The sequence below is a fragment of the Rhinatrema bivittatum genome, chromosome 13 (genome assembly GCF_901001135.1).
Source record: "Rhinatrema bivittatum chromosome 13, aRhiBiv1.1, whole genome shotgun sequence".
Classification (NCBI taxonomy): domain Eukaryota; kingdom Metazoa; phylum Chordata; class Amphibia; order Gymnophiona; family Rhinatrematidae; genus Rhinatrema; species Rhinatrema bivittatum.
The window spans coordinates 27,572,313-27,598,173 of record NC_042627.1 but is presented as its reverse complement, the minus strand read 5'-3'; the positions used below and the strand labels follow the sequence as shown (position 1 = coordinate 27,598,173).

At 43.3% G+C, this 25,861-nt stretch overlaps 1 protein-coding gene and 1 long non-coding RNA gene across 2 annotated transcripts in view; one reads left to right on the top strand and one right to left on the bottom strand.

Moving 5' to 3' along the window:
- Positions 1–2,450: 2,450 nt before the first annotated feature.
- Positions 2,451–10,238, bottom strand: LOC115075169. Its single transcript, XR_003852448.1, has 3 exons — positions 9,835–10,238; positions 9,023–9,203; positions 2,451–3,538 (listed from the first exon to the last, which is right to left on the bottom strand). It is a non-coding gene; the product is annotated as an uncharacterized LOC115075169 (long non-coding RNA).
- RAB8B (RAB8B, member RAS oncogene family) overlaps positions 9,354–25,861 on the top strand; it is an 83,799-nt gene continuing 67,291 nt past the window's right edge. Inside the window, exon 1 of the mRNA XM_029575397.1 lies at positions 9,354–9,537. Coding sequence (XP_029431257.1) covers positions 9,414–9,537 — 124 coding nt within the window. The 5' untranslated portion in view covers positions 9,354–9,413. The remainder of the gene's footprint in view (positions 9,538–25,861) is intronic.

Sequence of the window (25,861 nt, the reverse complement as noted above, 5' to 3'; positions counted from 1 at the left end):
TCTAGCTAGCAGGCTAATGTGGGTCACTTAAATCAGGAAAGGTGCAGGTTTTTGCTGCAGTGGCACAGGAAGCTTGCTGCTAGCTCCTAGGCAGAACACAAAACAAAAAAACTGTTTTATTTTGAAAATTTGCTATGATTTGTATAATAACTACAACTACATGCTGTACATTTTTTCTTACAGTAATCTTGTTTTACCATGAAAAGGTTCATCCCTCCAAAAGGAGATTCTTATCCAGGATCAGGATCTCTCCTATCGTTTTCCTGCCCTGGACTACCTACTGGATTGCCCTCCACATTGCTCTAAGCTGGCATCAGTTATGTCTGTGGTTCTCAACCCAGTCCTTTGGGCATGGCCTGCCAGTTTGATTTTCAGGATCCCCGCAATGAATATGCATGATAGATTGCATGTGCTGCCTCTACTGTATGCAAAATCTCCATCTTATGCATATTCATGGTGGATCTCCTGACTTGGAATATCTCCTGGCTTGGAATATCGTTAGAATGTGGGGTTCCATGCCACCACTCTGAAGAGAGAATGGCAGGAAATGTCCCTATTCTTTTATCTAAACCAAGCCTGCTCGAGGAGTAAACACTCTGGCAGCTCTTCCTTTTGCTAGACTCTCCACATCCATATTCATGCACAAGCTTGGCTACTGCTGCCCAGCTGAGAGTAAAAAGAAGGCATGGATGGTGCCTGCTGCTGTGTGTGCCGGGGGAACCTCCTGTGAGCTCGGCCTTCGCTCCTGTAGGCTGGCACAGCACGGCACCCCGCTCCGAGCCTGGCTGAACACTGCAGTGATCTTGTAGCAATCGGAAAGAGAACCTGGTTGCGAGAAATGTTTTTAAAATGCTACTGGTGCCAGCAAGATAACTACATTTCTTTAAAATAATAAATAAAAATTTGAAGACATGGAAATGGCTGTGACAAATTCATGCATTCCCCACCTGTCGGTCTCTACTGTACACCTCTTCCTGTCTTTCCGCACAAGTGCATTTGTGTCTGTCCTGCATGGGCTGCACTGCTCACTTCACCACTTGCCCGGCTCTGTCTCCAAAACAGGTGCTGCTAACAGTTTCAGCACCTTCCAATCCAAGGCAATAGAGTCAGGAAATCATTGAACAAATGTCCAAACAATACTGCAGCTGTAGTACATTTTATGCATAAAAGCCCTGTAATTCTGTTACGGTGGCATTCCTAATTCAAGATGTAAAGGTATTTGAGAAAATCTTGGTGCTAGTGCTATTCCATATCAATCCCACCAATATGAGACAGGCAAGCCAACTCTATTCTCAACTGCCACACAAGATCTTAGTCCGTTTCCTCCTCCACCACATTTATTTTTGGCTTTATTTGTGCTGGTTGCTACCAGGAGCAGGAAGTGGTTAAAAGACAGAAACAGTTTTTCTAAATGAATATGTTTTGTATCTATGTCTACTGCTGAATGCAATTTACACATCCTGCAAAGTTTGTCTACATTAAGTACATTGATTCTGCCCAAGTAATGGGGACCACTTTCAGTACTGCTTTTGAACCAACGCAGTATCACCGTTACAAAATTTATTCATGACAGTATAATTCAGTCAAATAGATTATTTTTATTCAGTTCTATTATGTCACTAGGGAAAACATTCTTTACAATTTGAGTTAATTTACTGTAGATGGTAAATCTGGATTGCAAAAGTGTATCATCCACAATGTATCATCCACCAAAATCAAACTCATATGCAAATATGAACATCCAACCAATGCCCCGCGCTGTATAAAATGAGTAATTTAATCAGTGGAGTGTCCGAGACCTTTTATTCACAACACGCTGTCCCTAGGCCTCACCGATCCTCTATGTTGCATCCAACGGTGCTAGACGGCTTTGCCCCGTTTGCCTCACCTTGTTCATGGCTCCTCCCGTTTCCCTTGGGAAAATGGCTGCCACCACATCTACAAGTCGACCTCTCCGGCGTCCCTGGAACGCCTATGGTGCTGCCTCCCACCATGCTCCTCCCAAGGGCCTACTAGGGTGCGCACGCCACCCACATCTTTATTCCAGCATTGGCGTGAACCTCGGGGGCGTTCCCCTCTACTGACGTCACGCCATCCGGGTATATAGCCTGTACTTAGTTGCTAGCTCGTTGAGTTAGCAGAGGATTGGTTTCGGCTGGTTCTAAGCTACTCTGCCGCTTTCGAGCTGCCGCTGGAAGCTCTCTCTCTGCCTTTCGGGGTATTGCTAACCCGGGTACCCGCTCCTCGGGATCCCTCTACTTTATTTCAGGTGCCTTACAGGGATCAGGTTCTCCCTGCCTCGGTGCTGCTACCAACTTCTTCTATCCTGGTGGAATCGCATACTAACAGCAACCATCTAGTGAGTAATCTACGCTCAGTCTATCTCATCCACAGCGCTGCCTTGCTGGGAGACCTGTACCGGAATTCCCCTATACCAACAGGGTGAGAAGGGTCCCCTCTGCCGAGGGGCCGGAGACTGCTACATCCAGACTACCTCACTACTGCCACCTCGGGTGGTACACTACAAGCTGTTTAATAAAAGAACTAAACTCTGTGTTTGTGCGTCTGCGTGTAGCCCAGTACTAAGGCGCCTCAGCCAAACACCGCTTAACCATAACACTCTTAACTAACATATCCCAATTGTACAGAACACTGTGTGGAACTGAATCTCGGGAGGACCCCACCTCTGCACCAGAGGGAGAGGTTATATAAAACCCACCCCCTCTGGCTTAGAATGGGCTTGTGTAATGTGCATCAGTCTCAGGAAGCTTGGAGCCAAGGCTCTCAGGCCCAGGTTCTGAACTCTCATCGTGCACAGCCTCCAATCGTAGTTTTACTTCTGTGGTTAGAGGCTAGAGTCAAACTTAACTTCCACCTCTAACATATGAAGTTCAAACAGCAGTAAAGCTAATGTTAACTGCCATTTTAGCGCTGATTTTAGCTTCAGTATCATTTTACTGCAATTTTTATATTTAGTGCAGAGTGCATATCTATTTTATTAAATCGGAGCTTTATTTTTAATGTGGTAATTTAAAAATATGCTTCAAAATCTAGCACACATTTTTATCGTTGCCCCACTGTGAGCACTGCACTTATCTTAATCTACAGGCGGTACCACCTAGCACAGCAGCAGAATCCAAGAGGACATGGGATACGCGTAAGGGATCCTAATTCCAAAGGAGCGAAAGGGATGACAGGAATTAAACGAGGCAGACTGAATGGGCTTTGAGGTCTTTTATCTGCCATCGTAATCTAGGATTGTCTCTTCCTTTGGAACAACAAACCAGCTCCGAGGAACTGTAAAGGGAATGGCATTGCTTTTATAATATGCAGGTTGCTAAAGCTGAGTATGATATTTATTGCTTCTAAAGATTTCTCTCTTTAGCAATCAAGCAACCTAGCCCAAGTGCTCTGCAACATTGTTTGGCCTTCTGTCTGACAGAAGCAACGTCTTAGACGGGTCCTGAGGAGAGCTGATTGACGTATGCGTTGTGGGCCTCCTCCATTGGCAAAGAAGTTACTGTGCTGTGGTTACTATCTAGAAGAAAGCAGAAACATACACACAGTCATACATGTACAATCAATAGTATACAAAGTGTAACTGAGCCATGTTAGCAGGAAGGAGAAGCTGAAAGAGATATTCCAGTATTATCTTTGACATTAAACTTTGTTCCCACCACAAGTTAATTCTGTAGCGTGAGGGGCCAGAGTCCGCTCATAGTAAACGACTGCAGATAATGACCAAACTGGTTCATCCAGTGTGCCCAGTGGCGATTCATCCAGTCTGGGGAGATGCACACAAAAAATGCCTCATGCAACCGAACACCAGCTTACTCCACTCGAGCCCATAGTTCTAATAAGACATCCATGATCACAGCAGTCGGTCAGAACCGGTGGCTTTGTTTCCCCCGTTAGCTGAACCCTCCTCCAGCGATGAGCACATAGGCAGCGATGCCAAGGGTGGTCCCACCTCGTAAGATTTTTCGCCTCCATGAGTGAGATTATTTAGGTGGTTGGGTGCAGGGTAGAAATCTGAAAAGATGTGTCATGTTGCTTTACAAGTGAAAGAAGCAACACAAAGGGATACTTAGCCTATTTTTTGGTGCCTCTGAAAGGATAAAAGACAGCGTGGAGGCAGCGGGAGGGCAATTTTCAAATCAGTTTGCTCAGCAGTTCCCCACGTAAATCCCTGCCCCGCAAGCTGAAATCTGCCTTCTGGGCAGTGGCTAAACGTTTGTGCAGAGGTGTCACACTTCCTGTACTTTTAGTCGTGGGGAAAGGGGACAGAGCAGATGGAGACAAAGGATGCACTGGATTTGATTCTTGAAGCCCTGCTTGTACTTTGTTGCACAGGCAAAGTTTGCAGATTCTTTTCTACCTGTGGACTTTGCTGGCCCAAATTTTCCATGGGAAGTTTCCCTTTGAAAATTAGCTTGCAGGTTGCTGATTCTATACATTATTACTATTACTTGTCACTTCTAGAGTGTTACTTGATGTATTCAGCGCTGTACAAAAACCACATGAGACAGTCCCTGCTCAATAGAGCTTACAATCTATTAAAGACATGGGGCAGAAGAGATTTTGAGAATGTACTAAGAAAACAGTTAAAATCAATAAGGTTGTAAGTGGGATAATCAGGGCTTAAGATTTAAACGTAGGGGATATGGGAGGAAAAACGAGTGCCGTCTTGGCCATGTTGAGTTTAAGGTGGGAGTGGGACATTTAAGCAGAAATGTCAGACAAGCAGGCTGAGATTTGGGACTAAAATTTCTAGTGTAGAGAGGTAGATCTGAGTGTCAGCAGCATAAAAGATGCTATTGAAAGCCATGGGAGGAGATGAAAGCATCAAGGAAATGAATATAGAAAGAAAAGAGAAGGTGGCCCAGGACAGAACCCTGAGGCACCACAACTGATAGTGAGTTGGCGGTAGAGGAGGATCCACCAGAGGTCATACAAAATGTGCAATGGAGAGGTAAGACAAGAACCATGATGACAAGAGTCCTGAAATCCAAGTGAGGACAGAGCATCAAGGAGGAGGTGGTGATCAACAGGCGGGATAACCAGTGTTTGTGGTTTTAGCCACAAACATTGGATGCTTTGATAAGGGCTGTTTCTGTGGAAGGTAGAGACTGCAGCAGATTGAGAATGGCTTGAAATGAAAGACAAGACAGCAGAGGTGAACGGCACATTTGGGTAGTCTGGATGTGAATTATCTATTTATTCTGTTCTTGGGTTTTATTTATTCTCTGTTTTATTGATTTTCTATTTGATTCTGTCATCTATTTTCTTGTTTAACTACCTGCATTCTCTTATTACTGGTTTGTTTTTGTGATGCTACTTGTTTGGTCTTCTATTTTCACTGTTCTTATACCCTTAATTTCTGCTATGGCCCATTAGTTTGGGCCATAACAGATATGGCAATTTCTCCTGTTACCCAACATCTTTCCACACTCCTATACATACTTCGCTTATTCCAGTGCCTCAAGTTTAGCCACTCTACCCTCACATCTGGTTCCCCAATTTCTTGTGGTCTATGAAATGTCAGATCCCTCCGCTCCAAATATGACTATTTTGGGGATTGCTTCATCCAGACTTCATCTACTGTTCATGACAGAAACCTGGCTTCAAAAGGAGGGACTGCTCCTGCCTTGCACAAACATGCCCCCCTTTCTCGCTCTCTTTTTTTAATAAATATAAGAGCCAGTGTTTAGAAGTGCCAGACTCCCAGCACTGCTCTGCTGTTCAGCGGGTGGTAGTAGCAACACTTCCACCCGATGGGCCAAGAGTGAAAGGGTGACAATTGGCAGCAACTCTTCTCCCCAGATGATGGGTGGGGAAAAGTTGGAAGTGGCAGCCACCCGTCTTCACCCCAGAGACCCTATCAGAAAAGAGCGGCGGCTCGTCTTCAGCCCAGTAGCTGCATCGGGAAGGGAGGCAGGCACACTATGCAACTACCCAGGTCGCACATGCCAAAAGCCGGCCCTGCATTGGCCTTCCATTAATCCCTACACTGTATTTACGCTCACTCCAGTTCTCAGGATGATCGGTTCTCTGAAGCAGAGTGAGTTAATCAGCCAGAGGAGGCTGCAGCATACTCAGATTTCTTCTTATTGAGAGAGGAGAAGGGACACATGGACTCAGCCAAAGTGCAGGATGAGTGAAACCTACCAGCAGCTGCACTGAATTTCTCTCTCATCACAGCCCTCAGGAACTGAGACTGGGATGCATGAGATGAAGGCATGTGAATGTGAGATTCACCCACCACGCCAGTGACTTGGCGTGTCCGCACAGGGAACAAGTGCTGTAGGTCAGTGGTTCTCAACCTTTTTTCGGCCAGGACACACCTGACAGATGGTTCTCACATGCATGACACAATGAACATGTGACCATCACGGGGCAAAATGTAGATATACATTCTGCATCCTCAGAAACCCCCTCGACCCCCCCAAAATTGGTGCAGAGCAGAACTAGGGCATTACCTGTACAGCTCACCAATCTGATGACATCTCAGTAAAAGCAAAACAAGCTCTCTTTACTGGCAGGCACAATACCCCTCCTTATGAAAAGACAGTAATTTACCACTACAAATATTTAACCAGGCGCTAAACACTAATGCACCTCCTATTAGGAAAACAGAGCAAGCCAAGCTGCTATAGATAGATACCCACTTAGAAATAAATTATAAAACTATACTAATAAATGTTACAAAACAGCAGATGAACAGAACAACATCCAACAATTAAAAACTCATAAAAATTATTAAAATTGTCCAAATATCAAAATATTTCAAAACAGCAGGCGCATCACATAATACCCAATAATTAAAATGGCAGTCAATCAAGAAAAATAAACTTAAAAAGCTGCCTTTACTTACACTCTCCAGCCAATTTCCTACTCCTTTCCCTTGCAGGCCAAGGCCAAAGGCACTCACCAGAAGCAGCAGTGGCTGCTGAAGCTCTGTCCTCACAGTCCTCTTCCTTTGGGCCCATAACCAGTCACAACCAGTCTCTGTCTCACACAGACCAGTAACTTCCCTAACTAGTATCTCTTCCTCACACACACACACACACACCAGTCACCTCCCTGACCAGTCTCTCTCTCTCACACACACACACACCAGTCACCTCCCTGACCAGTCTGTCTCTCTCTCACACACAGACACCAGTCACCTCCCTGACCAGTCTGTCTCTCACACACACACACAGACACCAGTCACCTCCCTGACCAGTCTCTGTCTCTCACACACACACAGACACCAGTCACCTCCCTGACCAGTCTCTGTCTCTCACAAACACAGACATCAGTCACCTCCCTGACCAGTCTTTGTCTCTCTCACACAGACACCAGTCACCTCAGTGACCATTCTCTGTCTCTCACACACACACACACTCCCAGTCACCTCTCTGACCAGTCTCTCTCTCTCTCACACACACACACACACCTGTCACCTCCCTGACCAGTCTCTCTCAATCACACACATGCTCTGTCACTTACATACAAACTCACACATACTCTGCCACTTACAACCACACACACTGCCACTCATGCACCCATTGTACCACACACACACACAAGCTTTCACTCATGCCCCCAGGCACCCAATCTACCACACACACAAGCTTTCATTCATGCCCCCAGGCACCCATTCTACCACACACACAAGCTTTCACTCATGCCCCCAGGCACCCATTCTACCTCACACACAAGCTCTCACTCATGCACCCAGGCACCCATTCTACCTCTCTCACACACACACAAGCTCTCACTCATGCACCCAGGCACCCATTCTACCTCTCACACACACACACAAGCTCTCACTCATGCACCCAGGCACCCATTCTACCTCTCACACACACACACACAAGCTCTCACTCATGCACCCATTCTACCACACACACACACACACACACACGCTCTCACTCATGCACCCAGGCACCCATTCTACCTCACACATACACACAAGCTCTCACTCATGCACCCAGGCTCCCATTCTACCTCACACACACACACAAGCTCTCACTCATGCACCCAAGCACCTATTCTACCTCACACACACACACAAGCTCTCACTCATGCACCCAGGCACCCATTCTACCTCACATACACACAAGCTCTCACTCATGCATCCAGGCACCCATTCTACCTCTCTCTCTCTCTCTCTCTCTCTCACACACACACACACACACACACACACACACACACACTCTCACTCATGCACCCATTCTACCTCACACACACACACACACATGCATCCAGGCACCCATTCTACCTCTAAATATTTTGCTGTCAGTTAACTTCCCCCCTTCTCTTTTCCAGATCCCAGTTATTTACTTCCCTGTTTTATTGTAACTGTCACTCTCCTAACCATGCTCTTGTTACTGTGGTTTGAGTTCTTTTTACCTTGCACAATTTGTTAAATGTAAATGGGTTTGATGTGATTCCTGTCATGAAAGCCGGTATAGCAAAAATAATAAATAAATAAATAAAATAAATTCTACCTCACACATACACACAAGCTCTCACTCATGCATCCAGGCACCCATTCTACCTCACACACACTCTCACTCATGCACCCATTCTACCACACACACACACAAGCTCTCACTCATGCACCCAGGCACCCATTCTACCTCTCACACACACACAAGCTCTCACTCACGCACAAGCTCTCACTCATGCACCCAGGCACCCATTCTACCTCTCACACACACACAAGCTCTCACTCATGCACCCAGGCACCCATTCTACCTCTCACACACATACACACAAGCTCTCACTCATGCACCCATTCTACCTCACACACACACACACACACACACAAGCTCTCACTCATGCACCCATTCTACCTCTCTCACACACACACACAAGCTCTCACTCATGCACCCAGGCACCCATTCTACCACACACACACAAGCTCACATGGAGCCTCTGCTCATTGTTTGGCCCAATAAGCCTGGCCTCCGGCGGTGCGCAGGGCCTCTCCGCTCTTCACCAGTGGTGGCGGCGGCGCGCAGCGTCTCACCATTCTTTGTCCCCGCCGGTGGCGGCGCACAGATCTTTTCTCTCTTCGGCCCTGCCGGCCTGGCCTCCAGCGGTGGCGCGCAGCGTCTCTCCATTCTTCAGCCCCCGCCCCTAGGGAGAAGGGAAGCACAAGCGGGGCAGTGGAACACCGGGAGCCAAGATACGCCGGTTAAGAACCGCTGCTGTAGGTTGTAAAAAAAAAAATAAATAAATAAATAAATAAATAAATAAATAAATCCGAACTACATATCCCAGAAGACTTAGCGGCCACTTCGTCACAGCCTGACGTCAGGAGTGGTCGCTGCCCATTGGCTCCCCCAGCAGGTCGTGAGCCCCATAACGCTCGTAGCGACGAGCCGGGTCCCTTAATAGAGAGGGAGAGGGGGGGAAAAATGGCGAAGACCTACGACTATCTCTTTAAACTCTTGCTGATCGGAGACAGCGGGGTGGGGAAGACCTGCCTGCTGTTCAGGTTCAGCGAGGACGCCTTCAACACCACTTTCATCTCCACCATCGGTGAGTGCGCCGCTGCCGCTCGCGTGGGGGTGGGTGGGAGGGGGAGAGGAGCTGGCGGTGGCTGCCGGGAGACAACTTTTAGTAGCCGAAGCTCGTGAGGACGGGGAAGCTCACGGGAAGCGGCCTAGCGTAAGCCAGTGAGGAAGCGGCCGCCGCCAGGAAATCGCCCGGCCAAGGGGGGGCACGAGAAGTGCGCTCCGAAAGTTGGTGCCTCGGCGCTCGCCGCTGGTGCAGCCCCTGGAGGATGCTGGCGAGCTGCTCGCTCTCTCTCTCTTCTTCCTTCCCTTGCATTGTTACCTTCTTTGTTGCTCTTTTTCGAAGTGAATAAATAAAACAACAAACCCCCCCCCCCCCCCCCGCTGAAAGCAAACACCGGGCGTGTGCGAGAAAAGGAGTGCACGGATGCAGCAAGCTGCTGGTGTAAGGAGTCCGCTGCAAAACGAAAACGGGTTCTTCTGTGTAATAGAGATTGGCCTCAATGGTACCGAGCCCTTGCCGTTCTTATGGGAAGCATTTCTTTCTGTCCCGCACACGTCCAAACAAAAGGCATTTACTTAATTTTTCTTATTTTAGATCATTTTCCCCCCCTGTAAACCCTAGCCAAACTTGACTTCGATTCCCTCTATAGAAGTTTTCAGGTATGGATTTTCTGGGGGGGGGGGGGATTAATTTGTTTAGGCCCTAGGCGATTCCCTGCTCTTATGATAGGAAATGTAGAGAAGGGACGCTCACGCCCTGATTCACTGTGTCTTGTATTGGTTTAAGAAATGTGTAACTAGTTGGGGGTTTGTCTCCGAAAACGATCTTCCTCTTCTGTTTGTTGCTTGAAGCTGAACAGGTGGGAACTATAAAAAAAAAAAAAGAGAGAGAGAGAATGACAGGCAACACTGGAGACAGTTTATTTATTAAGAGGGATCTATTAGGGAGCCGTTCGGTATTGTTGTGTCGTCCTACTTGTGTTCTGAATTGTGTATTTTTTCCCCCGCAGTATAGATTTAGACCGGTGACCTGTTCTTGCAACGTTTTTCTTGTGTAATATGCTGTTGTAGAATAACGAAACTCATGAGTAAGATACAGATAAGTTCTGTAAACTTTAGCATTTTATTTATTTTTATTTATTTTAAATTTTTATATACTGACATTCTTGTATAAAATACAAATCATACCGGTAATTTAGTAATCTATTTAGTTGCCAAACTGATAGTCTAGCTCTTATTTTAATATAAATGTCCTAGACAATTTAAAAAGCTTAGTCTAATTTACTTACAGCATTGTTTGTTTATGCAGTGATACCTGTAAATTGGTCTAACATATATTGAGCTCTGTTGTTAATTCGAGGGTTTCTGAAGAGCCAGAGTACTTTTTAACTACTGGACATAGGAGGAAAACTTTGATAAAGGAATTTCCTTTGTCTTTCCCTTTTACTGTTTATAACGTTTTTACTCTGTATTTCTAAATATTGTTAGTCTATCCCACACAAACATTGTTCCATTGTATATATTTAAAGTTCCAACTTCCACCTTCTAAAAATCATGGGGGTACCTATTGAAAATTAAATGTTTAATTAAGATAGTCAAATAAGACTTATCTGGCCAATTTACAAGAGATATTCAACATAATGGCTATGCTGCTGAATAATCCCAAAATCGCTAGTTAGCCAGACAGATCTTATCCTGCTAAATTGAGCAAGTCTAACTTAACCAGATAAGTAACTCCTCCCCAAATCGTCCCTTTTCCACCCGTTACTTATCCGGCTAGCTACTTATCTGGCTAAGTGCTGCTGAACGGGATCTTATACTTAGCTGCTACCACTTAGCTGGCTAAGTTGCTACTTATCTGGCTAAATAGCTTTGACTATCTGCCTCATGGGCTTTTTCTCTGAGAGCAAAGCTGGAGACTTTAGAACTTACAATATTTCTGAAGCTAAGCTTACTGTGTTTGTCTGCTAGCTTAACTCTTCACAGACTGTGCTTAACAGACATGCTTTTTTTTTTTTGGCAGAAGTAGATACATTGTATTTGGCTGCTTTTTTATTATATAGAATCTTTAAGGGGCAGTGATCCAATTTTTTTCCAGTTTACTTTTCTCAGATTAAATAGTTGGAAAAGGGAACTTTAGGGGAACTTTAGAAAAAAACGAAAAGCATAAGGAAGTAGGTGGTGCTTTTAAATACTTTAAGAATTTAACATAAGTTCCATGCTGGGTCAGACCAATGGTCTGTTGTCAAGCCCAGCATCCTGTTTCTGACAGTGCTCAATCTATACCACTTGGAAGTACCCAGAAGATTCTTTGGTGCTCATTCCCAGAAATAAGAGAGATCAATCTCCAAGTCTACCTGACAAATAATTATTAGCACTCTATATGTCTTGGATTAATTATAATTAATGGACCTGTCTTCTAGAAATATGTCCAAACCTTTTTTAAATCCAACTACCGTATATGTCTAACCTTGATCACATCCTCCATCCACAAATTCCACAGCCTTAATTTTGTGTTAATTAGAAAAAATACTTCTTAAATTTGTTTTAAATCTATTAATTTGATGGTGTCCCCTAGTTCTAGTTGAAGAGTAAATAACTGTTCTTTATTTACCCATTTCACACAATGATTATATAAGTCTCTTATCACATCCCATTTATTTTCTGCAAGCTCAAAAGCCTTTTTTTTTCCTTCAGAAAGCCATTCCATACCTTTAATTTTGCTGCCTTTCTCTTTTTTTTGAAATGGGGCTACAAGAACTACACACTGTGCTCAAGGTGTAGATACACCATGGATTTATGCAGAGGCATCATATTTGCAGTTCTATTCCTGAGTAATTCCTAACATTCTGTTTGCTGCTTTGACTTTTGCCGCACACTGAACTGAGGATTTCAGTTTATTGCCCACAGTGAGTCCAAGGTTCTCTTCCTGACTGGTAACTCCTAAAGTGGAACCCAAAATTGTGTGGATGCGTAGTTGGGGTCACTCTTATCTATGTGCCTTTCTTTGCGCTCTTCCACATTAGATGCTTAATTTCTCAGTCTTTGCAAAGTCTTCCTGCAGTTCTGCAGTCTACTTGTGTTTTAATTAATTTTTGTCATAGGTCAATTTGAACACCTCGCTCATTATTCCCTTTTCCAGATCATTAATGAATGTTAAAGAACACTGTAGAAGGAGTGGCGTAGTAGAGCAATGAGCTGTAAACCAGGGTTCAAATCTTGCTTCTCTCATGGTCACTCCTTGTGGCCTTGGGCAAGTCACTTTTATCTCCCATTGCCTCAGGTATTCAGAATGTAAGCTCTTTCAGGCAGGGACTTATTGTACACAAATTCTTATCACTGTTATACAGCACTCTATATGTCTTGGATCTGTATGTAATATTAAGCAACACTGGTCCCAATACAGGTTCTTAGGGCCCGCCACGTTTCACCTCTCCACTGGGACACAACACCATTTAGTCTATTGTTTCTTCTTCAACCAATGCCTCCTGTCCCATGACTTTTTAACTTTCTCAGGAGCCTTTCCTGCGGAGCATTAATAAATGTCTTCTGAAATTTCAGGTATTCTATAGTGTGTGCTCTTTTCCCCACATGTTTGCTTACACTTTTTAAAGAATTTTAATAGATTAGTAAGGCATGACTTTCTTTTGCTGAATCTATGCTGGCTTTTCTCCATTTCTCCATGTTTCCAATTCTGGAAACAGATTCCCCCATTTTGCTGGCATTGACACCAGGCTCATTTGTTTCCTGGGTCATCCCAGAGCCGTTTAAAAAAAAAAAAAAAAAAAAGTGGCTTTACAATGGATATCTTTCTGTGGTATTTGGCTGATTTTAATGCCAGGCTGTAGAGTACCAGTAGCAAATCTGCAGTTTTGTATTTGAGTTCCTTCAGAATTCTAGGTTGGTATCCATCCGGTCCTGGTCATTTGCTACTCTTTTTAGTTTGTCAGTTTATTCTAGCAGCCTGTCCAAATTGACAGTGATGTCCTTCAGTTCCTCTGAATCATTCCTTACAAAGTGTATGGTTCCAGTATGGGGTATCGTCCCAACATCCTTTTGTAGTGAAGACTGACACACAGAACAAAGGTTTTTCTTCAAACGCATCAAAAGCAAAGGGGAGGATAAGGGCAGAGCAGAAAAATTCAATTCAGTGCGAAGTTTCTCTTTGAATTTTCTGTTGGCCTGTCTTATTAATGTTTGAAATCTGATTTGCTTATGCTGTTTCCTTTCACAGCACCATTTAGCCATGCTGGCAATAGTTTGATCCTTTTAACTTGTGGAAATACATTTAAACATTGTTATCCCTGCAGGAATGCAGTGTGAATTGGAACAAATAGGGACAGTGTAATCATTTAAATGTGAGTGGTGCTTCTATTTTGAAAAGCATGCTGTATGTTTTCTAGTGGACATCTCCTGTTAAAGTGTGTGCACTCTTATGTCTGACCCTCCTTTTTTTTCTTTTTCAATAAAAGGTTTTTTTCCTTGTCCAGTATTGGGAATTGATTCCACTGTAACGGAATAATTGCAAAATGTATAAAACCTTGTATTTTCTCTGCTGACTTTTCCCCTGTCGGAGGGAGATGTATGTGGGGACTTGGTAATGTGAACGTCCACTGCCCCTGATACAATCATGGCTAAGTCACTTTCCCTTTATGAGCCCTCGGGCTTACTGTTGTACAGGCGTGTTTTCTTTCTTTCTCTTGGCATGTCCTTCCACTGAAAATACTTCCACAGAGATGACTGCAAGTATGTTGCTAAGTAATGACTTTAACGCACATGGAGATCTCAGTTTGGATACAAGGCCAATTCACTTTCAAAGATGCCAGCTGCCTGTATCATTTGCTGAACTGGAAGATGGGTGAGGATGATATGAAACAGTACACACATCAAAAGTAGAGCCATGTTGCTTAGTACTGTAGTTCTCCAAGACACAGCCTATAGCGTGTATTTTATAATATAGTCTTGAATACTGAATAAATGCAAAATATTGCGTGCCTTTCCAGTTGAACAGGATGCAAGGTACTTAATTATAATACTTCAGATATTCATCAAACCACCTCTGATGTAGGAAGTCTACAGCATTTAAACAAATCTTTTTAAGTAAACTTATAGAGAGAAGAATAAGGAGGAGTACTTAACAAATACCTCTGGTTGTATTTCTGAAAGGCTGTGTTGTATCCCTTGGTCTGACCCAGTATGGCATTTTCTTATGTTCTTATGTACCTTCCTTTTCTACAGTTCTGTGTGCTTGCTCCTGTGTTGCTTATTGTAAATTTACAACATTTGTGACCTACCCAGGATGTCTTACAAAAAATATCAAAAGCAAACAATGGTAGATGGCTGAAACAAAGGATTAGGGTAACAATGAAGTAAGGGATTAGCACTGCAGGTACATCAACTTGAAAAGATGAATTCTGATCAAAGCTAAAAATATAGCTATAGATGCTACTTATTGGATTTCAATGGTGGATTTTCAGTAAGACCACCATGTGAAATCAAAGGGTTGTTTTTTTTTTGTCTAAAGCCTTGCATGCAGAGGGGAGAATGTGGTGAGAGAATAAGAGACCAGGGCAGAGCTAAGGGATACACTTGTAGGCAAGAGTCAGTAGTATAAAAATGGCATAGAATTTGACTGGGAGTCAGTGTAATGAGTAAAATAGTGGGGTGATGTAGTAATGGCAAGGGAGACAGAAGATCTGTGCAGCAGCATTTTGAAGTAATCACATTCAGGCTTTTAGCAGAAGTGGTTGGTAAAAGGTTGAATCTAAAAGTTGAAAGGGATATGAATGACAGATGCAGGAAACATCAAGCATTCAGTCTTCATTTAACTTAAGTTGATGAAGTGCAAATGCATCCGGGAAGTGAGTTGGGATGAAACTGAGAAAGATGGGTGAGAACCAAATATATTTGCATGCTGTCTGCGTGGCAAGAGCAGCCAAAGAAGATTGGAACACTAAGATTTAATATAGACACAGGGGGCGTTTTGTGCAAGCTCCTCTGGTACAGCAGTGCTGAGTGAAGAACAGGGAAAACTAGCAGCCAATAACCAAGACACTAAAGAAATGACTGAGGTACAAAGAGAGCCAGTTGAGGGAGCTCTACCAGAAAACCAAAGATGAGAGAAGCAAATAGCATTCTTTCCACTATTACAGCTGAGTAAATGGACCTTTGGGAGATGTTTTGAGGGTGTTAAATGATTGGATCTGACTGATTGATGTTGGTTAGGAAGCCAGTGCCACTAGAATGCAGCCACGGAAGAGAAGATGCAAATCCTTTCAAAAGGTGAACTGGCGTAAAGGAGGACAGTGGATGTTTGCAAAAAAAAAAAACCCAAACAAATGAATGTGAAGATGTGGGGAGGAGGCTGGCTTGGGTGGCATAAGTGATGTGCAGGACTCTGTACATGATCCAGCAGGGCCAGGTACACACTTGAGAAAGGTATGGGAGTAATGTTCTTAAAAGGGTTGTGCCTGTAGATGAAATGACTAGTTTACACTTTGAACAGGCTGGGGGAAATGGGAAGGAGTTGACGTAGACTAATGAGCTAGGAGCTTATTTGCAGGGAGAAGAAATATATTTTGGAGATACTCGGGTAGAAATGGCAGATGTGCTGCTGAGCAATCAATTAAATAAGATTGGAAGAAAGATTGTGTTTTGTGGAGAGTAGAGAAACCGGTAAAGAGTACAAGCTGACTAGAAGGGCTGGTATGGAAATCGGGAAGATGATCAGAAGGAAAGGACTGAACAGTCTGAAGTTAGGAATTTTGAATAAGAAAGGAATGAAAATTGGGCAATTTGTTTTGAATAATGAGAGATGAAAGGTTTGTGTTTTTGAAGAGAGAAGCGATCGTGCTAGCCTCGACAAGCAGAAAAGTTTCCAGAGGAGAACAAGGGGTTGAACATGTGGGGAAAGAAATGGTGGTAGTAGACTAAAGAACCAGAAGCTGCAGGCAGAGCTCATGGAGCCTGCTCTCTGTAATGCATGCATACTGGGGAATTCAGAAACAAATACCCAAGTCAGCCTCTTGGCTCTTCTGATACCTGCTGAAAGTTTGGTGTGACTCAGATGCCAAACCAAAGTTATTAGTTGACATACTTATGCAGGTGTATTTGTGGCATATGTAGATTATTCTCTCAAAAGAAATCCCCTCTCATGATCATCCTAGACCACCTGACAAGTCCAGAAAATTTGGTGTGGATCAGATGGAAAACAAGTTACTCAGTGGCATAGTGACATGCACATGTTTTAAAAGAGATGGATCTTTAAAAAAAACAAAACAAACCCAAAAAAACCACATCAGGCCTCTTATCCTCTCTCGAATATCCAGAAAATTTGGTGTGGATCAGATGGAAAACAAAAAAAAAAATATTAGGGGGATGACCATTATGCTTGTGTCTTCATGGAATACGTGAATCCACTAAAAAAAAAAACTGACCCCTCTTGCTCTGCCCTGAAATTTTATTTTACTTACATACACATTTATGGATCGCTGTACCCAAAGGCTCACAGCAATTAAAATACAAGGGGGAAAATATACAAACAGTGTGATAATATGCTGTTTATTTAATATTTATTGTTAACATATGGCATATATACATTGGCCAATAGTGTACTGATAGCAACTTAATCATAACCGGACTCAATAAATTAAAATACAGTAACTGTATATGACCCAACACATCATGCAATTAAACACAGACAAGCTGGAGATGTAAACTTTATTAAAAGTAGCCAAAAAATAGCCCATGCATGCTTAAAAAGCAATGTCTTAAGTCCTTCCTAATGAAGAGAGTTCTGCTAGAGGCAAATCTCACAAGCCGGAGAGATGATGGAATAATTTTTGTGCTACTATAGATTTTGGCAGACAAGCATCTATGTTTGAGGAAATAGAGGAAATAAATCTAATGGTAATCTCAAGTAGACTTTTGGGGCTGCTCGAGATCACAAGACAAGCTGGTCCTAAACTGTGCCTTGCCTAAAAAATCAACAGCTAGATCTTAACTCTAGCACAAAATTCTCTAAAGAGCTAATGTAGATTCTTTAGTATGGTAGCAATGTAGTCTATAAAACTTAATTTTCCAAGAGTCCATACTCATGGTAATTGCATGAGCATCCCTCACTTTGGCAAGAAGGCTAAAAATTGGAAAATCCTCGAGCGAGCCAGCTGTAGGCTTGGCTGAGAAAGTTATGATTTGGGTTTCTGCAAGCGTTAGGTAAATGAAGGTGAGAACTAAGATGTGCAAAATGAACAGCAGGCGGTGAACCAGGGAAGCCAGGATTCAAATTCCGCTGCCACTCCTTGGGATCTTGGGCAAGTCACTTTACCCTCCACTGCCTCAGGTACAAACTGTCAGGCCGATACAGTAAGGTTGCGGAAGAAAGAGTGCGGTAGTGCCGCACGCACAGTCCGGATCACATATCGCTCGATACAGTATTTAAATGGCATGCAAATGCAAGCCGCGTACAAAGCGCATCCATGAAGCGCAATCCATTTTACTGTATAGAGCGCTATACAGCGCCTATACAGATTCCTGGGTGCGCTGGTACCTGTCATTTCAAATGACATTTGAAATGACAGGTACCAGGAAGTGGATACAGGAGAAGGGCTGGTGCAGTTTGTTTTGTTGTCCTGTGCAAATGATTGCTTCACTGCCTGACCCCCCTCACCCCCCGGGACAAGACCTTTAGAGGAGCCAGGATCGGGCAAACTTTCCCCCAGCCCCCGCTCACCTGCCCTGGCTGCGTCCATGGGTGCCGGTCTCCCGTGCGGGCGCGCTGGCAGCTCCGGAGCAGCCCCAGTCCTCTCTCCTCTCCTCCCGAGCGGCTTCAGCAGCAGCCCGGGGCGGATCAGGCGCTCCCCATGCGAGGCTCGGCTTCAGCAGCCCCCGCCGGCAAAGGTGCATGAGTGCACGCCGTGACCTCGGACGTCCAGCCGGGCGCTCAGGTCACGGCGTGCGTTCATGCACCTTCGCTGGCAAGGGCTGCTGGAAGCCGCCTTGCATGGGGAGCACCCGATCTGCCCTGCGCTGCTGAAGCCGCTCTCGCTGCCGGCTGCCCCCGGAGGAGGCAGCCGGCGGTGAGAGGAGGGGAGAGAGGACTGGGGCTGCTCCGGAGCTGTCAGCACGCCCGCACGGGAGACCGGCACCCATGGACGCGGCCAGGGCAGGTGAGCGGGGGCTGGGGGAAAGTTTGCCCGATCCTGGCTCCTCTAAAGGTCTGGTCCCGGGGGGGTGAGGGGGTCAGTGAAGCAATCATTTGCATGCGCTCATGCACCTTCGCCGGCGGGGGCTGCTGGAAGCTGCCTCGCATGGGGAGCGCCTGATCCGCCCCGGGCTGCTGAAGCCTCACAGGAAAGTTTGCCCGTGAAATTTCGTCTCTCTCTGCTGGGGCTTGCCTGACGCTCCACACTAACGCAGGGGTAAGGGTAGGTGGTAAATTAGCAGGTTAAACACGCGGCAAAACTGCAGGTTAAAATGGCGATAATCGGGGCGCACGATACTGGATCGGAGGGAATAGCTAATCCGATCATTTATATATCATATACATGCCGCGGGCGGAAAGGGTTACCCGTTGATTTCAAGAAGCGGTAAGGATGGGTTAAAAGGGATAGTGAATCACGGGTTCGACTTAGACGGCCAAATTGTGGGTACAAAGCGGGTTAGAAGCAGGGTAACCGCGGCCGCGCTTTACTGTATCGGCCTGTTAGATTGTAAGCCCTCAGTATATGAATGTAATTCACTTTGAAGTTCTGAAAAGCAGAACAGAAATCAAATAAGTTTTTGTACCCCTGTTTAAATTGTATGTTTCAGTGTATCTTTTAAGTGACACAACCTCTACGTGGTACAAACGTTTCTGCAGTTCTTTAATGCAAAATTACTACTGGCCGATTTTAACAGTATGCAAATAAAACAGTGAGTATGGCGTTGAAAAGTCTGAACATCTTCCAGATGATTCGTTACTACTTTTTTCTTTTTAAAGTTGATTTGTAAGTGCTTCACTTAGGCAGGTGAAGATAATTCCATGGTTAAACAAATACTCTGATCGTTCTAACTTCTATTTGTGATTATTCTGTGTACTTTCAACAACCTTGGTGTCCTCTAAGCAGCAGTAGTCTGATCATTTGAAAAAAAAAAAATCATACAAAGCAGGGTGCAGCTATTATATATATATATATATATTTCCATGTAACTTCCATTTCTTCTGATCATTGACATGGCTAGCTGGAAGCATTTAGAGAGAGAGATATCTGGAAGATCAAGAAAAATCTGATCTGCAAAACAGAGCCCACAGATCACTGTAGATGACCTATTGAAAAGTGTAGCTGGAGTAGACCGGTCCACGGTATAGCGTTGCTTACACAACAGATCTGCATGAGGGAGTTTTCAGAAGGAAACTTTTTTTTTTTTTCTATGACCTCATTGTGAAAGTCATCTAAAGTATGCAAAATAAAACCTTATTAAACCTGAGACTTCTTGTAACAAAGTGCTTTGGCTGACAAAACAAAAATTGTTTGGCAACAGGCACACAAAATACATTTGGGGGGAAAAAAAAAAGGATGAATCATTTGAAGACTAGAAGACCTTGCCAGCTGTTAAGCACTGGCATGGATCCATCTTGTTTTGGCGTTGTGTGGCAGCCAGTAGTACAGGAAAAGAATGGATTCAACCTAGCCTAGAACAGCGCTTCCCAAACCTGTCCTGGGGACCCCACAGCCAGTCGGGTTTTCAGGATATCCACAATGAACCATGCAGGGGATAAATTTACATATCATGGAGCCTCGGCACATGCAAATTTAGCTCCTGCATATTCATTGTGGATATCCTGAAAACCCGACTGGCTGTGGGGTCCCCAGGACAGGTTCGGGAAGTGCTGGCCCAGAAGCTGATGTCCCACAGTCACTGAACAAAACTGAAGTTGGCAAAGGTTGGGTATTTCAGCAAGACAGGTATGTGAAACACACCTCAGAATCAGCCATGAATAACTTAACAGGAAAGAAAGATGAAGGTACTGGAGTGGCCTGCACAGCCCCAGGCAAGAATGTTATTGAATATCTGTGGAGAGGTTTCAGACATGCAGTGCGTGCAAGGAGAGCAGAGCTGGAAGCGTCCTAAAGACATTTGGAAGCCATTATTTCTTCCAAAGGAGGTGTTACACTGACTGTAAAGGTGGCCAAACCTTTGCACATGTCACAGTCCGTTTTATTATTTTCAATGTTAAAATAATCAAATAGTAATTTGGATTTCAAAATTGCAGAAAGGTGAAATGTTTAACTTTGTACCGTGTAGAGGTTGTCAGCTTCTAGTCACTTAATGATTCAATGACAAACATAATTTGACCAGGGGTGCTTAAACTTTTATGCACAACTGTAACTTCTAAAATAAACGGACCATTAATTTTATCAAAAGCAAATTTGCAAAGTTTCCATACTGGGTCAGAGCAAGGGTCCATCCAAGCCCAGCATCTGGTTTCCAACCGTGGCCAAATCAGGATACAAGTACCTGGCAAGTACCCAGTCGTGTGATTTGGTTGGCTGATTGCCCTCTCAGCCAGTGTAGTCATTTGAAACTGATGATAACTTGAGCCCAAGACAACTTCTAATTGTGCAAATTCAATCCAATATGGTGTAATACAGGGTGGGTCTAACTTGTGTGATTTGAAATACTGGGCAGCATGCAGACTATAGCTTTTTTTTTTTTAATCAGAAATGTACTGCGATCAGCACATTTCTTCAGTTGTGAATTTTGTTTCACAATCTTTTAGTGTAGGGCTATGTTGTGTAATATATACTATATATGTGCTCCTATTTTAGTAAAATAGGAAATAGTGTTCTGGTCAGGGAATGAGAAAAATTAGGACCATATATTCTCTTCCCTTCTTTTCCCTTCTCCAAGTAAATACTCATTCCTACAGTTTATTTTAAAATTGAAAAAAGGTCTTCCAAACATATACATATGAATGAAGCCAAGGGACTTTGCTTTTACTGAATGTAATGTCATGTGTTCACATTTTTACCAGTAAGTTCCATGTACAGTGCACTTTACCCCTGTGACTTCTGTACATGCTGCACTAATTACATTTCATCATCCTTTGCACAATGTTTCTAATTTTATAAAATCAGACTTGGTGTTATTTTGAAGGACAGTGAAAGAAACTTCAAATCTACAGGGGCTCCTTTTATGTTGTGTTTAAAAGAAGTTAGCAAGTAGCTCATTTAAAACAGATTGAAGAAAACTCTTTTGCTCAGTGCATAGTTAAGCTCTGGAATTCATTGCCAGAGGATTTGGTTACAGCATTTAGTGTAACTGGGTTTAAAAAAGGTTTGGATAAGTTCCTAGAGGAAAAACCCATAAACTGCTATTACGGTAATTAATAAGCAAAAATTGCTTGCAATTTATCTAAGGTTTAGGTATTTGCCGGGTACTTGTGACTTGGATTGGCCACTGTTGGAAACAGGATACTGGGCTTGATGGACCCTTGGTCTGACCCAGTGTGGCATACCTTATGTCCTTATGTTTTCATTCAGGTGGTGCTGGAAGAGCTGTGGCAAGGAGGGATCATACATGCACGTGTGGAGGTCCTGTCCTGGTCACAGGTCAAATCAAAAGCGAGAGACATCCCAGGGAGGAGGTTGGTACTGTTCCTGCTTTGGGTCTCCTGGGACAATAGGAAAATGAGACACTGAGTAAGCACCGATGGAAATTGTATGGTAGTGAGATTTACAATTGCTGCTTTTTGGAAAATTGTCGCTTTTTTTTGCTGTTAGAAGCAGGTGCATGAGGTGGAGACTGTAGAGAAATTGACATGAGCTAAAGAACCAGGCTGCAGTATGATAAAGTATGGGGGAAGTATTGGGAATGCGTTAGTAGATAATCAGCTTAAGGATTCTTATGTTGTAGTACTCTTTTTGACTAATTTGATACTTGTTTCCTGGATATATAGTTACATAATATTCAAGGTCCTTCTGTGGGACTGTTGTCATTTGTACAAAGTTTTTGCCTCTTTAAAGTTTCAAAGAATTTTAAATGAGATTATGCAGTAAATAGATGGGAAATACCTAAATATGATAAACTGTGGTGAAAATCAGCTATTTCTGATCTTTATTTTATTTATTTAGTGATTTTTTTATATACCGCGGCACTTTAAAAACATCACCTCTGTTTACAATAAACAATAATTCAGCAACAGGCTTTACAGACAAATTGAAATAAAGTGGACATGATATATATCAAAATAACAACAACATAAAAAAACAAATACAATAAACCAATGGTGACCATATTCCCTAGTTAATGGTATTTAATTTCGCATACTTATTTTAAATGAAATCGGCTGCTTATGATGTTGTGAGCTTGCTATGAAGGGCTTGAAAGGTGCAAAGTTTTTTTTGGTTTTTTTTTTGTGTTTTGTTTTTCCCCTTCTTTAATAATAGCTACACTTTAGTGTTAATGGTCAAGACTTCAACCAATATCCTTTGACTATCAGCACACTTTGCTAACCCCAAACTGTATCACCTTGTGTTCTTTACTGTGCTTAAACAATAATATAGTTAGTTTAAATGGGATCAGAATACAAGTTTTTCAAAATAAGGCTTTTTTTTTTTTTTTAAATCCATTCCTGTTTTGTAGACTTCTATTAGGGTGATGACATCCCTAGGGTAACTGATTAAATTAGATTGATTAAAACTGCAGTTCATTTAGAACACAGAATAGTTACTTTTTTCACTTCAGGAATATAAAAATAGTTTTAAAACCCTGACCGAGGTATTGCATAATTTATACAAGCACTGTAATTGGAAACGGCAGTATGATGGAGAGTTTTTACTACCTTGGCCTGTTGAGACATGACGAATGTATTCATGCTGTTTACTTTCTATAATTTGAATTTATGGACGTACTGTGTAACAAGTTAAACCCTTTTCACTTCTTCAGGGGGAAGAGAGGGATTTTTAAATAGAACCCTTTCTATGTCAGATTCCCTAGATGGGTTCAACACTGAAACTGATAAAAAAAAAAAAAAAAAGCAATGATTCAAATCTGGGAGTGATGTACTTGGTGGTAAAACTGGAGCACCTGATTTTATTCACTTGCAAAGACACATTTTTTAATTGCAGTTAATTTTTCAGCTCTACCCCTATTTTACTGTAGCTTGACCTTAAATTGGTTATGCAGCATAGACTGGTTATTTTGACTCTAGATTACCAGTTACCCTGTATGTAGGCTGACAAAGTTAACAAGTTCGAACTAGCGCAGAATGCAGCAACTAGAGTTTTTAGAGAGTCGAGTAGGAAAGAGAATCTGCCTTATTCTAAGAAAGCTGCACTGGCTTCCAGTTAATTTTCAAATACAGTTTAAACTGTCCACCTTGCACCTCTCCATTCCCCTTCAGTACTCTAAACCAGTGATTCTCAACAGGTGTGTCAGGAAACACTAGTGTGGTCGCAAGGTCCTGGGGAGGTTTGTACAGGGCAACAGAAGGCTGCTCTTTCCTTAATGGTCTGGGCAAAGGCTTGCTGAATTCTTCTTTATCAGACATGACAGGAGGCTACTCTTGCTTCTGTTTCATCTTCTTGGCCCTTTGGGAAACTGGCCTTCCTCCTTACTCAGATCAGGTATTCTGAGCCTGTTTCAGCAGCATACTTACTAAGTCAAAGCCAAGAGGGTTCGGACTGGGAACCTTGTCCTAGCCCTCGAGCCCAAGGAGATGACTCTAGGCCTCAGGTCTTCAGCTCCAGGGTCTGCAATTATTCCAGACTTGCAATTAGTACACTCCTAATATACTAACAACAAAGTGCAGAAATTAACTACTTTGAAACTAAGATCTACTCTTGGAAACCTGGTAATAATGCCAGTTAAAGCTGAAATCATCATAACCTTCATCACTAGCTTACACATTTAATAGCTTAGCTATATGTCTTAAGCATCTGTTTTTTAAGCATTTTATCTTGTTACTTTAGAATTTTCATTGTTCTTCTTTTGAAATTTTATATGCTGCAATCTATTTATGATGATCAGATCTAGGTTCGCTGGGACTCCAGATCTGAACAAAGTATGTTTTGTTTTAAGGAAACATTTCTAGTACTGTGTGCAGCCTTTTGTCCTAGCATCCACAATATGATTCTTCACAAACTGTTTAGCTAATATTGCAACGTATCTAGGCAGACTGAAGGTTCGTGTGTTTGACTGGTCAAGAGTACATCTCTAGCAGGGGAAGATGAATCCATGCAAAGAATCGCCCAGGTGCTGCAGTCACTAGGGTTAATCATAAACTATTCCAAATCCAATGTGCCCTGGAATTTATTGGGGCTGTGTTAATTTGAAGTTTTTACAGCATATAGTGGCCACCACAGGAGGAATAACTCAGCAGATATCAGCCTGGTCCATATTGAGAATGCTGGAACTCAAGGCTTTCATAGTCTCACTCCCAATGGACCCTCATATCTCAAGCCACTCTGGCAATACAGGAGAGCATCTGTCACGAAAGAGCTTGGACTGTGTTATTGTGGTACTTTCATGGGGTTTACCCTGTTAAATTCCTGTTAACCAAGTAGTTCTAAGGGGTGGGGGCTGACTTACAGGGGAATTGCATTCAGGGCCATGGTGACTCTAGGTGAAGTTTGCACATCAACCTACTGGAGTTAGGAGGAGTTCTGAAGATGCTGAAGGCTTCAGAAATCAGGTGTCCAACATAATTGTCCTTATGCACACAAACGGGCTGTTATATTCCCATCTGAACAAATAGGCAAGAATGGGCTTCATCCTGTAGTGTCAGGAGACTGTCAGCCATCTCTCACTGAACCACCATAAGGACTACATTCTTAGTTTTTGCCAGGAAGCTCTCTATTTCTGCTATCACCTTGGTGTAGTGCCTGGATCAAGATGTGGCAAGCAAGATTTTTCTGAAGTGAGGCCACCTGAAAGATCTGTTTGACAGTCCTGAACAAGAAGGTACAAGCTTTCTGCTGCAGGGGGATAGATCCTTCCGTATGATATCTTCCCATCACTCTGGCTTGAAAGCTTAATAAAACTTAGACTGGTGACCTATGGTGCTTGGGACAGATCTATCCCAGATGAAGATAATCAAGTTTGGCATCTTGCTCAGTACTTGCCACATGGAACAAGAGAACATTGTTCCCCCCACAACATCCAGTCTTTATCCCTCCATGGCCAGAGGGGAGATGTAATAAAATCCCTTGGTTTGCCTGTAAAGATGTCCGAGGTCCTTCTGTCTTCTAGGAACGAGCCCACCAGATATGGAGTTCAGTCCATGCATTTACATCCTATTACTGTTTACATATGGGCCTCCTGGTGGAGGGGTGTGTGTGTGTGATAGGTTTGAACTCTTTGAG